At 42.8% G+C, this 14624-nt stretch overlaps 1 protein-coding gene across 2 annotated transcripts in view; it reads left to right on the top strand.

Annotated features, from left to right (window-relative positions):
• Positions 1-14624, top strand: part of PGAP1 (post-GPI attachment to proteins inositol deacylase 1) — a 46030-nt gene that overhangs the window by 4178 nt on the left and 27228 nt on the right. The window contains exons 2-7 of one of the 2 annotated variants that reach the window (XM_080670080.1): positions 2528-2681; positions 3580-3755; positions 7585-7756; positions 9010-9167; positions 12269-12321; positions 14158-14224. In XM_080670080.1, coding sequence (XP_080526206.1) covers positions 2528-2681; positions 3580-3755; positions 7585-7756; positions 9010-9167; positions 12269-12321; positions 14158-14224 — 780 coding nt within the window. Of the gene's footprint in view, positions 1-2527; positions 2682-3579; positions 3756-7584; positions 7757-9009; positions 9168-12268; positions 12322-14157; positions 14225-14624 lie in introns of those variants that run through there. The other variant, XM_080670079.1, reaches the window with a different exon arrangement.

Raw genomic sequence — 14624 nt, 5'->3', positions numbered from 1 at the left:
ATGAGAACCTGTACTACCGCAGAGAAGAGAGGATGGAAGCAGGGCAGCAATGTGGAGATGCTATTCACGTGTAAAAGTAATTGATCTTAATTAGAGGTCTTTTGGGGGGAGGGGTGCTCTATAAAACAATCAGTTTAAAATGGATTGGAGTCCTGTTGCTATACGTGTTTTCTTCTCAGATCCCTCTCTGTTAAATTTTGTCACCATCCTTTTTGTATGCCTGTTCCTTTTCTGTCCTCAATCTGGTCAATACCCTTCCCATTTTTTCCCGCCCCTCACTCCCAACTTGAACTCTGTCTGAAAATGCAGTTCTGTCATTTGCCTACAACTCGCACTTTTTTTTTGTTCTATCTCCTTTTTTTCCATTTCTACTTTTTTGCTACTCCATATTGTATGCATTCATATTTTTTAAAAATGTACTCTTTCTCACTACAAAATTGCTTTCATAGTAATATATTATGAAATATAGTCTCTTGCTTGTTTTTCTGTCTCCAGGGAATTAAATATTTCTTTGGTATATTTAATAGTTTTCTGTTTTTCTGAGTTAATTTTCAACTAGTTAAAAAACTTTGTTTAGCCCAACAGGAGTGACTCAGTGGTTGAGCATTGACCTCTGAACCAGGAAGTCACAGTTTGATTACCATCAGGCACATGCCTGGGTTTTGGGCTCGGTCCCCAGTGTGGGGCGTGCAGGAGGCAGTTGATTAATGATTCTCTCTCATCATTGATGTTTCTATCTCTTTCCCTCTCTGAAATCAATAAAAATATATATATATTTTTTAAAAACACCAAAAAACCACAACACACACAAAAAAACTTTGTTTAGCTGCTGACCTAAAAAGAATAATGGTCTAATGCGCACATACTAGTATTCTATCAAATGGGTCACTAAATTGGGAGGGGTTCTCTCACGTTTTCCTTTTGCTTAATTTGTACCTAAAGAAAAAGTACATTATGGCCCTAACTGGTTTGGCTCAGTGGATAGAGCGTCAGCCTGAGGACTCAAGGGTCCCAGGTTCAATTCCGGTCAAGGGCATGTACCTTGGTTGCAGGCACATACCCAGTAAGGAGTGTGCAGGAGGCAGCTGATCGATGTTTCTCTCTCATCGATGTTTCTAGCTCTCTATCCTGCTCCCTTCCTCTCTGTAAAAGATCAATAAAATATATATATAAAAAAAAAGTACATTATGTCATTTTTTATTATGTACAGTGCATGATCAGTACTGGAACTAATTTGAGTTAAAGTACATGTACATATATAAAGCAAATAGTGGGGTTTGTACTTCTCTATTTTGAATATGCGAGGAGATAAAAAGTTGCTAGTATCTTATCCAATAAGCTCACACTCCCTAACGATGTTTTCATGATGTTATTGGCACAGGTTGAGTATGGTAATATCCTCAAAGGGATATTCAGGAGTGTGTGTGTGCGTGTGTGTGTGTGTGTGTGTGTGTGTGTGTGAGAATAATCAGAATTCTGTTTTTTTCCAGCAGCGAGGTTTTCCAGCAGTCATTATCATTTACAGTTTCAGAAATCCATTCAGTAGTTGAAGTTTGTATCAAGCATATGTGTAGCATTGCGAGGTCGTTAAATCTATTGATGTCACTTAAAATCTAGCGTTCAGAGTAACTGGTTCCATTTCTAGTGGTTTCTTTCCTTGAAAAAAGGAGCAGAAGAAGAGTTTACACTTTACTACCACTTTTATGGGTGCCTAGCTTTGGGGGATGACATTCAGACCTAACTTACATTTTGTGGGGGAAAACTTTATGTGAATTACTGGCGCATTTGGTATGCGAGCATATGAACTGCAGAGTAGGTTAGCGCTTGCTGACGGACCCGTGCACCTGGTTTGCGAAAACCGAAACCCATGCTAATTCATTGGAATGTTTATGGCGCGAGGAGTGTACGTGTCTTGACCGAGACATGGCTGTGAGGTTCAGATTAATTTGTTAAGCGCACTGTAGATCAAAGCATATGAAGTGGAGAGGTCAGGACGCTGCGCTGTAAAACACACGTGCTTTCTGTGGAATGATGTAACAGACAGAATATGTAGTTGGGCCTGAGTAAAAGGAGAGGCATTACATACAGTTTAACATAGCAAAAGAGAATTGATTTGGTAATGGAAAGCTTTCATCATTTCTAAGTTTGAGTATAATTGATACTGATACTAAATTAAATGCATTTTCAATTATGTTAACCTGTAACTTGCTGACATCTACCAGTGTTTCCCTGTTGTCAGTGGCTATTTTGAGTAATTTATATTTATTAGAATTTAAGATAGTCCTAGTTTACGATTTCCCGAAGACCACATGGTTCAGAACTCACATAATTCAAGACTAATTCTCCATATGAATAAACTAAAATTTGTCATGTGCATTAAGTTCAGTTTTATCATCAGTAATGTTTTTATATTGCACTATTTGTATAATTCAGAATTGGGTATGGTGTGGCTGAATTGTAGTAGTAATAAAGTTGGTTTTCAAGTAAAATTGCATATTTTATTTATTTATTCATATTTTTGCTGTAGAAAATAGAACTTCCAAAGAAACTGGCAAAACGCTATCCTTCGTATGAATTATATCTTTACGGAGAAGGAGCCTACGCTGAAGAACACAAGGTCCTCCCTTTAACGGGCATCCCGGTTCTCTTTCTTCCTGGGAATGCTGGAAGTTATAAACAGGGTAAGTCTGCAACACATACGTACTCTGTTAAGTCCTGTGCTGGGCATACTGGACACACAAACATTGTGTCTAGAAAAATAGATGTGAGAAATGCGTAGAAAAGAATGGTGACGACCACTTTGCAAAACGTAAGAAGGAGAAAAAGAAGATGGAGTGGGTGGGATAAATAGAAGATAGTGGGATTCGGGAATTAGCAGAAGAAAGAAGCTTATATTGGGAATGGAGGGTGCAGAGCACCGAACCTGAGGCATTGACTAGCGAAGTGAATCAGTGGTTTCCTTGATGTTGAACAAGAGAGGAGACGGGTTTCATTCTTTCAGAGCTTGAAGTTAGAGAGCTCTAGCTTCTGGTCAGTATTTCAGAGTAGGTAAGTGATGTGCTTGCCTCCTCTCTTGACCACATCAAAATTACAGCTAAACTATAGAACCACCACCCTTGAGAGCCACCGGAAGGCCAGCTGAACAGAACTCCTGTAACTAAGGTTGTAAAGAAGAAGCCACATTGAGACTGGTAGAAGGGACAGAGATTCGAATGTGGCTGGTCCCACACCCATGTGTGGCAGTTAAGAATTAGGAAGACTATCTCAGCTGCAGATGTCCCCCCTGAGGAGGAGCAAGGGGTCCCAGCCCCACTCCAAGCTCCCCAGCCTGGAGCACCAGTGCCATAGAGAGGAGACCCCACAGCCCCTCACCGTGAAAATCATCAGGGACTCGGTTCAGGTGAGACCGAAGGCTGCGGTAGACTCAGGCGTCCTCTTCAAGGGCCTGAGCACAGTTCCACTCACCAACACTCACCTTAAGCTCCACAGAAGAGACAGCAGCTCGAAAATCGCCCCAAACCGTTACTATAGTGCAGAGAACCCCTTGTTTAATGTGCACTTCCCCCCTTTCCTGTGCAGTGCGGTCCATCGGCTCCATTGCACTGAGGAAAGCAGAAGACATTGACTTCAAGTACCACTTTGACTTCTTTAGTGTGAACTTCAATGAAGAACTGGTGGCACTGTATGGGGGAAGTCTTCAGAAGCAGACCAAGTTCGTGCATGAGTGCATTAAAGCCATTCTCAGACTCTACAAGGTAAGAGAGAAGCTCGCAAATCAGTCGTGATCAGCCTGCCAGCATCTTTCCTTTCCAAAGGCACTCGGCATATTTAAAATCATTTGTTTACATTCATTGGTGGTTTTTAAAGTTTGAATTTACAAGAAGCCTTTTATGTGAACTTAGGGGGGAAATTCTTTTAACTATTATAAATGAGGGGTGCAGTGTATTTCCAAAAACGCTTAGCATGAATTTCTGTTTCTAGTTATGACTATATAGCTAGTACTAGGAAGAACACTTCCTCATGTAAACAACTATAAAACTAGTCAAGATATCTGAAGTACATGTTTTCAGGTATTGGACACCCACAAGCAGTAAAGGACTGTGATTTCTGAAAGAACGGTACCGTGTGAAGTGAGTTCCATAACTGCTTTGGCTTTCTGCCTGGAAGCATTTTCTAGGTCACAGGGCAAACAGGTGGAGATCAAGCCAGCACATGGAATCACCGAGCCAAAGAAGGCAGAGACTGGAGTTGGGGGCTACTGAAAAATTAGCGAGATTTCTGACCAGCGTGGTGGGAAAGAAGAAAATTAGGCAGAGATAGGCGCTCTTGAAATTTGCATTTTTCGGTCTTTGAATGCTACGCTGTGTATGCACAGGTCAGGAAGTAGTACCAGGCAGTGGCATACCAAGGAGGAAGCGATGGGTGTGTCCTCCTAAGGTGCAGTTTAAAAGAGCAGTAAAACAGGCCGACAGTCATTCTGTGCCGGCAGCTCTAAACAGTGTCAGAGGTAAAGTATGCCTGCTACCTGGGAGAGCCACTTCTTCCCTTGCTGTGCCCCAGCACAAGTCCTGGCAGGAAACAGCTGCTGGGGAAGCGTGAGCTGAATTGAGACTGCAGAGGCCACCTGGTGTGGGAATAGGAGTTCTGACCGGCTAGAGCGGAGAGGCCTATTGACCACATTGGGCATTCAGGTGACCCCAGGAAGGACATGCTGAGGATGTTGTCTCAGAGCAGCTCAATAGAGCGTCACTGCTCCAGAGTTTTATTGGGGGCTGGTTATATAAACACCCTCTGCCCACCATGTACCAAAACCCCAACCAGAGGACAGGAGTGATCAGCATAAAGGATACTGTTTGCACAGGTTTGGCATGGTGAGCCATTTTTATCATTTAGGGCAGTGGTCGGCAAACTCATTAGTCCACAGAGCCAAATATCAACAGTACAACGATTGAAATTTCTTTTGAGAGCCAAATTTTTTAAACTTAAACTTCTTCTAACGCCACGTCTTCAAAATAGACTCGCCCAGGCCGTGGTATTTTGTGGAAGAGCCACACTCAAGGGGCCAAAGAGCCGCATGTGGCTCGCGAGCCGCAGTTTGCCGACCACTGATTTAGGGGATGATGGGAACCCTCCCAAAATCTAAGGTCCCGGATTGCAGAGCAGAGCCAAACTCAATGCTGTCCATTCTGAGGATAGCAGTGTCAGGCCTGCTGTGTTAACTGTTTTCTGCACAGGGCCCATTTATCCAAACGAACAGGAGCGAAGGCAGAGATGAAGGACCGGTATGGAGGGGCAGAAGTTTGGTCGTAGAACTGAGGATACTGTGTGGAGACAGAAGAAGTTTTTTTAAATGCGACTAGAGGCCTGGTGCATGAAATTCGTGCACGGGGGCAGGGGGTGTCCCTTAGCCCAGCTTGCATCCTCTTGCAATCTGGGACCCCTCGGGGGATGTTGGGCCTAAACTGGCATTCGGACATCCCTCTCGCCATCCGGGACGCTGCATGCACCAGTGACCATACTGGTGAAAGGCATCTTGCTGTTGTGTGGGCAGCTACATTTTTTTTGTCCTGATTATAAAAAGTAGTACATAACGTGATCCTTCTGAGGCAGTAGAACCATTTTCCCCATCTTATGGGTGGAAACACGGAAGCAGAGAGAAGTTAAGTAATTGGCTTTGTCGCACAGTTATAAGTGTCAGAAGCAGGGCTGACCACAAAATGTGCAAGTCAGAGTCCATGCATGTCATCGCTGCATCACCCTGTTTTTTCAGTGTTAGAGCGGCCTTTCCAGGTTTTATTTTTAACTCTAAGAGACTGTTCCCAATATATAGGGTAGGGTCCCTAGGCCTGGCCGGCGATCAGGGGCAATTTGTGGGGCGACCGAAGGGTGGGGCGATCGGAAGGCCTGGCTGGCACCCGCCTTGGCTGGCAGCCTGGTGCCACCCGCTGGCCGGCCCTGCCCCCTCTGCCACTGGTCGCCTCCCTCTCGGGGGGCAGACGCTCAACTCAGGAGCTGCTCCCGGTCTGGGGCAGCTCCTGCATTGAGCATCTGCCCCCAGTGGTCAGTGCACATCATAGTGACTGATCGTTCCACCATTCGGTCAGTTTGCATATTAGGGTTTTATTACACTAGAGACCCATTGCACGAAGATTCATGCAATAGGCCTTCCCCTGGCTCCCGGCACTGGTTTTCCTCCGGCACCTGGGACCCAGGCCTTCGCTCTGGCTGCCGCCTTCCGCCTTTGCTCCAGCCGGAGCGCTGCTCCTGTAGCTCCTTCTGCCCCCCGCCCTCCCCCTCATAGCAGGTGTCCCGCCCCACCCGGCCGCTCTGGGCCTGTATGTGTGCTGCCCGGGGGGGGGGGGGGGGCACCACCAGCTTTGTTGGGTTAATTTGCGTACTCACTCCTGATTGGCTGGTGGGTGTCGCGAAGTGATGGTCAATTTGCATATTTCTCTTTTATTAGTGCAGATAGGCTACTTATTTAAGAAATAAAATATGTCAGTGAATAAATGTTATAGAACATTGGTTTATTTTAAACCCAGGTACATAATAGGGAAATGATTTGATGAGATGTGTCATTATGATGCAGTAGTATATTGCTATGGCAACCATAATTTTTCTAGCTTTTCTGTGGTATTTCCAATTGTTAATAAATGACCCTATAAAATTTAATATTCTGGTATGCACCACATATAATTACAACTCTTACATCCAATATAACAAATAGTGAAACATGATTTGCTAGACCCAAGTTTTCTGATTTTGGTTCAGAAATTCAAAGCATGGCTGTTAAAAATGTTTGACAGCCCTAACTGGTTTGGCTCAGTGGATAGAGCGTCAGCCTGCAGACTGAAAGATCCCAGGTTTGTGTCTGGTCAAGGGCATGTACCTTGGTTGCGGGCACATCCCCAGTGGGGGGTGTGCAGGAGGCAGCTGATCGATGTTTCTCTCTCATCGATGTTTCTAACTCTCTATGCCGCTCACTTCCTCTCTGTAAAAAATCAATTAAAAAATATTTTTAAAAAATGTTTGGCAGAACACAAAATAGTATGTACACACTAATTATAAGTATATGAAAATGTGTTTCTGTATCTTATGATAGGAGGTTAGATAAATAGTTTATGTATATAAAAGCCTAAGCGACCTTGGACTGTTCGACCGGTAGCTATGACGCACACTGACCACCAGGGGGCAGATGCTCAATACACAGGCATGGAAACATGGAATAGACTGATGAATCTCAGAGGAAGGGGGAAGGGGGGAGGGCAGGAAGAGATTAACCATAGATCTTATATGCATACTAGAGGCATGGTGCATGGAATCGTGCACCAGTGGGGTCCCTCATCCTGGCCAGTGGGGTCCCTCAGCCTGGCCTGCGGGGACCAGGCCGAAACCGGCAGTCCGACATCCCTCGAGGAGTCCCACATTGCGAGAGGGCGCAGGTCAGGCTGAGGGACCCCACCCGTGCACAAATCCGTGCACTAGACCTCTAGTTTTTTCTATAAAATTGCTCATATTTAGAAGTATTTAGTATTATCTGTATGATACCATTAATTATGTGTTGGTGATTTTTTTTTTTAATAGGGCCAAGAATTTGCTCCAAAAAGTGTGGCGATAATTGGTCATTCTATGGGTGGCCTGGTTGCAAGGGCATTGCTTACACTGAAAAATTTTAAACAAGATCTGCTGAATCTTCTTATTACACAGGCCACCCCGCATGTGGCTCCCGTGATGCCCCTAGACCGGTTCATTACAGGTGAGTGCGGTTACGTAAACACTGACTGGCCTCCTGGGTCGTTGACATGAACACAAATCCGTGCAGCTGCTCCCTTTAGAGTGCGCTACCGGTGCATCCCTGTGGGAGCAGCTGTTGCAGCTCACCTCCTCCTCTGCCTCTGACTTTCAGCTTCAGCTCCTCGTTGAAACTGCTGTGCGTTTTCTCTGTCGGTGGCACCTTAACGTGATGGCAGGTCTGGTCGTCCCTAGGCAAATAGGCTTCTGCTCAGTTATCCTTAAGGATGACTCCCTGGCTCTTAAAGTTTGTTTAAACTTCTGTGTTTGGTTAAGTTGCCAGGATTCAATTCAAAGTAAGCTTATTTTTAAGTAAAATACTAGGGATGTCTTGTTTTTCAACAAAGAGTTCTGCTAACACTGCATGCGGTGAGGTACAATCGCTAATATTTATTGAGCTCTTACTCTGTTTGGGGTATTGTGTTAAAGACTTCGCCTGATGTGTCCATTTGTCACGTAATCCTTATAGTCCTTTGAGGTAGGACCATTGTTATCCCCCTGTTTATGGATAGAAAAAAAAAAGCCCAAGGTAACGTTTTTGCCTAAAGTTACGTGGCAAGAAAATAGTGGAGCTGGTACTCGACCCTGGTGGACTCGTTCCTGGCCCTGTGCCCTTAACTTTATCTGCTACGAGAGGCCTGATGCACGGAGTTTGTGCAAGGGCCTCGACCCTCACAGCCGTGGTGGCTGCCTCAGCCCTCCAGCCCCGGCTTCGTCCAGAAGGTTGTCCAGCTGTCCGGTCTAATTAGCGTATTACGCTTTTATTATTATAGAAGATATTGCTTCTTAATTTAGATACCCTATTACAATAGAAGAAATAAAATATGGATAATGCCATAAAGTTGCAGGGAATTGTAAATGAACAGTACAAGTTTATGATTGCTGTCATGTAATCAAATAGTGTCACGGGATAAGAATTAAATGCCTGTCTTCACCTTTTTATTAAAGTCAAATAGTATCTTCACTGCTTGTTGCAATTTTATCTGAATAGAAGAAAATCTTCAGAGAGAAATAATTCTTTTCCCGATCAGTAAATTTACTCTACTTCTTACCCTATAAAAATTTGCATTATCTTAATTGTGGTAAAACTTTTATTTATAGTTCAGATGGCTTAGAAATTCTGTTTAATCTTAATATTAAAGACATATAATGGATATAACAGTGTATATTGTTGCAGGGAATGGCCACTAATTTTTAATGTGTCTTTTTTCCTACCAGATTTTTATATGACTGTAAACAACTATTGGATTCTAAATGCTAGACACATAAATTTAACCACGCTTTCTGTAGCTGGAGGATTCCGGGATTACCAAGTTCGTTCCGGACTGACTTTTCTACCAAAACTAAGCCATCATACCAGTGCCTTATCTGTTGTGGTAATCTTTTTTAAAGACTCTACTGACATAGTAGCATGGTGAACGCAGTGGGGCATGAATGGAGAAGTAACATGTGCTGCTTGGAAATGACTGCTGGGTTGGCGTAGTGCTGCCATTGTGCTCTTGTGTGTGTGTGTGTGTGCGCGCGCGCGCGCGCGCGCGCGCGCGCGCACACGTGTGCGTGAGATGGGGGGAGAGAGAGAGTAGGAGAGAGAGACAGAGGCAGAGAAGATGAATGGATGAATATGACATGTTGGGAAGGCAGAGGCATGGATGCCTATGTCCATAGAAACTAAGAACGACCTTAGAGACTTTATGAAAAGAACTCTTATTTATGAGAAATAATTGCATCTTGTTCAAAATACAAGAGCCCATCCATTGATGAGAGTTGTAAGTTTCAGGAAGTGTGAACTGATGTCCCAGGGCCTCTGTTATATGGGTGCTATGCTGTCTGCGGTGGGAGTGGAATAGTAAACACACCACATACTCTGGATTGCTGAGCTTGAATGACGTTTTACCAATTCTAAAATAAAAAATTAGCTTTGAAGTATAAACAGAACCCTGATTAATTCATTTGCTGATTATTCTTCCCTGCTAGGACCTCAAGTACGTGGTCTTTAACTGGGACACGTAGCCTCTGTAAGTGAGTTCAAGTTTCCTTTTAGGACTTATTTCTTGTATTTTTAACCTTGAAGTCTTCAGTTAAGATCTTGACTTTTTAAACTCAGTATACATGCCATCTTCAACTAGAACTTAGTTTCTACAAATATCCATAGTTCCTTTTGCTTTGTTACCTGGCCGTTCCCTTCGGAGATCCCCTCTGCTCGGCTCCTCTCGCTCTGCCTTAGATTGCTGTGCGTTCATGAAGCAGGATTTACTGAGTGCCTGCCATACCTAGAACAGAAATCATTAAGCTCATCTGCTCTTACCCACCATTGTCTTATAACTGGAGTTGTGGTTTAGCCATAGTAGCTTTGGAACAAAATTGGTAAATCTCTCACACCTCATTATTGGTATGAATCTTATTTTGATGTTGAATGTTTGGGGCAGATATTTGCTGGAATCCCTCAAAACATGAAATGTCAACTCTGTAAAGCACAGATGTAGTCGTCAGTCATACCATATAGCTTACTTCCTGGGCGTGGTCTGGCCCATGGTGCTGTACTGATACCACATCCTGCAGCTTATTTTGTAAAGGGCTTTGGTCTTTCCAACTGTGTGTATGTGGTTGTGTGTGGGTGTGTGTGTTTCCCTGTTCCCTAACCCATTTGATAATGTATTGTTTTCAAGGCAGCTTGTATTTCTGTAGAAAATATTTTTACTCTTAGGGCATTTTCTCAAAGCTGGTTATTTTATTACTTGAGTTCGCTTTAGTTTTTTAGCTCCCAAATAGTCTAGGGTTTTTAAGTACATTCACTTAAAAAACAATTATGAAGATGTAACCGTGTTTTAATGGTTATCTCAAGAACAGTTCAGTGACGTTTACATCCATTGGGGCTAGGAAAATGACTGAAGTTTGAGAGCCCAGCTGTATTGGTAGGGGAGGCTAACCTGTTGCTATGTATACTCGTGCAGGGATGGATGGCACGTCAACCTGGTAGAGGTTTACATTTACTCCTGTAACTGCCCTTGGCGTGTATTTAAGTTGGTGGGTGGTGTTCAGAACCAGGAGCACCAGCCTCCTGAGGGACCTAGGCTGACAGTGGCCACCCCTTGCCTGAAGGTTTTACTTTTGAGGTTGCTCTCATCGTCACTAATTCCACCCACAGAAGGGGGAAGAAGAGCACTCAGGCCTGGACATGGCACACATCACTCCTGTTCACATGCTATTAGAGGAAAATTAGTCGCACCTTACAGTAGGAGAGGCCAAGAGGTGTATCTAGCCAGCTGTGCAAGAAGGCAGGAATGGATTTGGGTAGACATTCAGAAGTTTTCAACAAGATCATGAGCAAATACCTTTATGGTTTGTGTTGCCTTTCCCTTTTTTAGCTCCAGCACTGATGCGAGCCCGTTTTATGTTCTTGGTAGTGCTGAGTTGCTGTCTACTCTGAGTTCTTACTCTACTAAGCACCTAGCGTCATCTTAGAACAGGGGTCGTCAAACTCATTAGTCAGCAGAGCCAAATATCAACAGTACAACGATGGAAATTTCTTTTGAGAGCCAAATTTTTTAAACTTAAACTATTTAGGTAGTTACACTGTTATTAACTTAATTAGGGTACTCCTTCAGTCGCACTGTACGTGTGCGCCCGCACGTGGTATTTTGTGGAAGAGCCACACTCAAGGGCCAAAGAGCCGCATGTGGCTCGCGAGCCGCAGTTTGCCGACCACTGTCTTAGAACTACAGTGAACTCTTAACTTGTTAAGTAAGCTGCCAGCAGGAATTCGTGAATAAGATACCTAATGTTTTATTAGGTTCAACAAGTAAGCTATAGGTTCCTCCCCCTTCAGAGCCTGATTGAAGGGTGTTATGGCACTGTCAGAAAGCCTTCTGCAAATAGCACATTTTTAGCAGCCTTTGCCCTTGTGTCTCTAATGAGTAAAAATTCAGCTAGTGAATTTTTCAGTATAAGTAAGCCTGGACCCCACTTGTGAGAGTCTGATTGGTAATTTTGTTACTGTGATCTCAGACCTATGCCTTTTGGAAAATCTCTCAGGCTTAAGCATTTCTCAGGCACACTCTGATTAAGAAGTAACATCTTAGACTTTACCAAGTGGTAATCTAGTCAGAACTACAATATTATTGTAATTTACCCATAAACTAGGATTTTTAAAGAATCATAAACTCGGCCTCTTGTTAGAGTAAAAGAGTTAGGCATTAAACTCAGAAAGGAATCTGGGTGCTTTAATAATTTTTAAAGGATAATGTAAGTGTGACTAAGCAGTAATGACAGAGAATTATTTTATGCAGGAGATACCTTCATATTTTTTGGATCATCTTTTACAAAGAATGCATCATTTAAAAATGTCTGTGCATCATAACGTAGTGAAACTAATGCTTCATGTTTCTAAATATTAGCTTGTAAGCATCTCAAGCCTTTTGGAGGATAACGAATGTGCTTTTCTTAAGTTAGATTTTTTTGTTTGTCTCTTTCATTTCAGAGCTCAGCAGTGCCTAAGACCTGGGTCTCCACAGACCACCTCTCCATTGTGTGGTATGTCAGTGTAACGTACTCTGTGGGCTCATGGTGGTCCTCTTTTCTCAGCGGTGCATTGATTAGCTCATTAACGATCTTAGAGCTTCATTCATAAACTAGAGGCCCAGTGCACGAAATTCGTGCAAGAGTAGGCCTTCTTTCCCCTGGCTGCTGGCACCGGCTTCCCTCTGGCCACCGGCACCCTGGACCCAGGCTTCCCTCCGGCCGCCGACAGGCACCCAGGACCCAGGCTTCCCTTCGGCTGCTGGCAGGCACCCAGGACCTGGGCTTCCCTCGCAGCCCCAGCTTTGTCCGGAAGGTCGTCCAGAAGGACATCTGGTCTAATTAGCATATTATACTTTTATTAGTATAGATAATTTTGGGAGACAGGTCAATTTAGGGGCTTAGAACTCTAAACTTGGTTCTTGTCTCAGTGTGACCAGGGTTTCCTTGACAATCTAGGTCATCATCTCAGAACCAGTAGCATCAGTCTCAAATGAAGCTCATGTCAAATATCAAAATTTTAGTTTGTCATATTTGGGCAGAATCAAAGGCACTTGTAGGACATTGGAGCTCTCGGCCAGTCACCAAACTCAGGGACTTGATGGATGCAGCATTGGTTATTCTAGAGTAGCACATGAACACCTAGTAGGAAATAGATTTACCCTTAACATAATAAAGGAAGAGGTTAAATATAGGTCAGGAAATACTCAGACCAAGCACGTCAAACTCAAAGGCTAACACAGGCCAAATAAACAAGGTGTAAGGCCGCAAAAAAAACAAAAGCTTCAATTTTCATAGAAACGTAGGTTTATTTTGATAGAGGCATACTGATTACAAAGGGCTGAAATAAATGAGTAATCTTTAACATAAAATAATAGAACATTTTAATAAAAATTAATATTTCTTCTTGAACATTCTTACCAGACACTGAATAACTGCACAAATTAATAAGCATAACACAAATAAACCTATTTTTCTTGGTCTCCAAAAGCGAAGTATTTCCTGTTGTGCACACCAAACACAAAATATTCGCTACTAAAATATTCGCTACTAGTATTAGTGGAGAGAAATGGTGCGCCTGTGTGTAAGGTGAGTCAGGGAAATGAATACAACATGATTATAGTAATCAGTCATTAGCGAACATTGTAGTGAGTTATTAATAATCTATAGTAATAAAAGCATAATATACTAATTAGACCGGACATCCTTCTGGATGACCTTCTGGACGAAGCTGGGGCTGCAAGGGAAGCCCAGGTCCCAGGTGCCAGAGGGAAGCCAGTGCCGGTAGCCAGGGGAAGGAAGGCCTCCTCTTGCATGAATTTTGTGCATCGGGCCTCTAGTTAGTATAACAGGATATTGTAAAAGTCCTGTTAAAACGTTTCTTACATACCGTTATATTGGTTGGGCCGCAAAAACATTCGTTGTGGGCCGCATGTGAGTTTGACATGCTTGACCTAGACCCTAGGATCTTATCTCTCTGTGTTTTGGCTTAAAGATCCTCTTTTTCACCTTCCTCTGGCTCTGTGGTCAGTGGTGTCTGCAAGAACCAGCCAGCGCAGGCGTGTGAAGATGGGTAGAATACACCTATAGTTGGGCAGACAAGGAAATGTAGGGGAGATAGAAGGACCCAAACAGGTCTACGGTCAAACATTCAGAAAGATTTAATTTGCTTCATTTTTATACATTTCAACTTTAAGATATGTGATTGATAATAATTATTTCTTAAATAATTTTAGCGTTTACAGCATTAAAGGAACCACAGATATTTGATTAAATAATGGAATTATGTGTGTTTTCATCTAAAATATATTTTTAAAGAAAGTTTTCTTTGTAACACATCTTATTCTTTAGGTGTAAACAGTTGCAGTTGACTACAATTCGAGCATTCTTTGATCTGATTGATGCTGACACTAAGCAAGTATGTATTCTTAAACTAACAATGATTTCAGTAAAGTGAGAGCTTGGTGGCAGCAGTGGTGGAATTAATACATTTTATACTTTGATGCAACTAGAAGCCTACACCTTATGATGACTTATAATGACTTTCAAAATGGAAATATCTCTATTTTTATCTGATAATACTTTGACCACTAATAATAATAGAATGCAGTGGAGGAAAAAGAGGGTGGGAGAGGTAGAAGTGGGTGAGGGGGATACATTGTGATGGAAGGAGACTTGACTGTAGGTGGTGAACACACAGTACAATATACAGAAGATGTATTATAGAATTGTACACTTGAAACATAGGTCCTCTTTAACCAATGTTTCCCTCCCAAGTAAATGCAATAAAAGTTTTTAAAAAATGCAATGAAAATAAA

Source organism: Plecotus auritus, assembly GCF_963455305.1.
Source record: "Plecotus auritus genome assembly, chromosome: 5".
In the NCBI taxonomy this organism is placed as follows: Eukaryota; Metazoa; Chordata; class Mammalia; order Chiroptera; family Vespertilionidae; genus Plecotus; species Plecotus auritus.
Note: the sequence above shows the minus strand (reverse complement) of the source record. Positions and strands in the feature narration are given on the sequence as shown.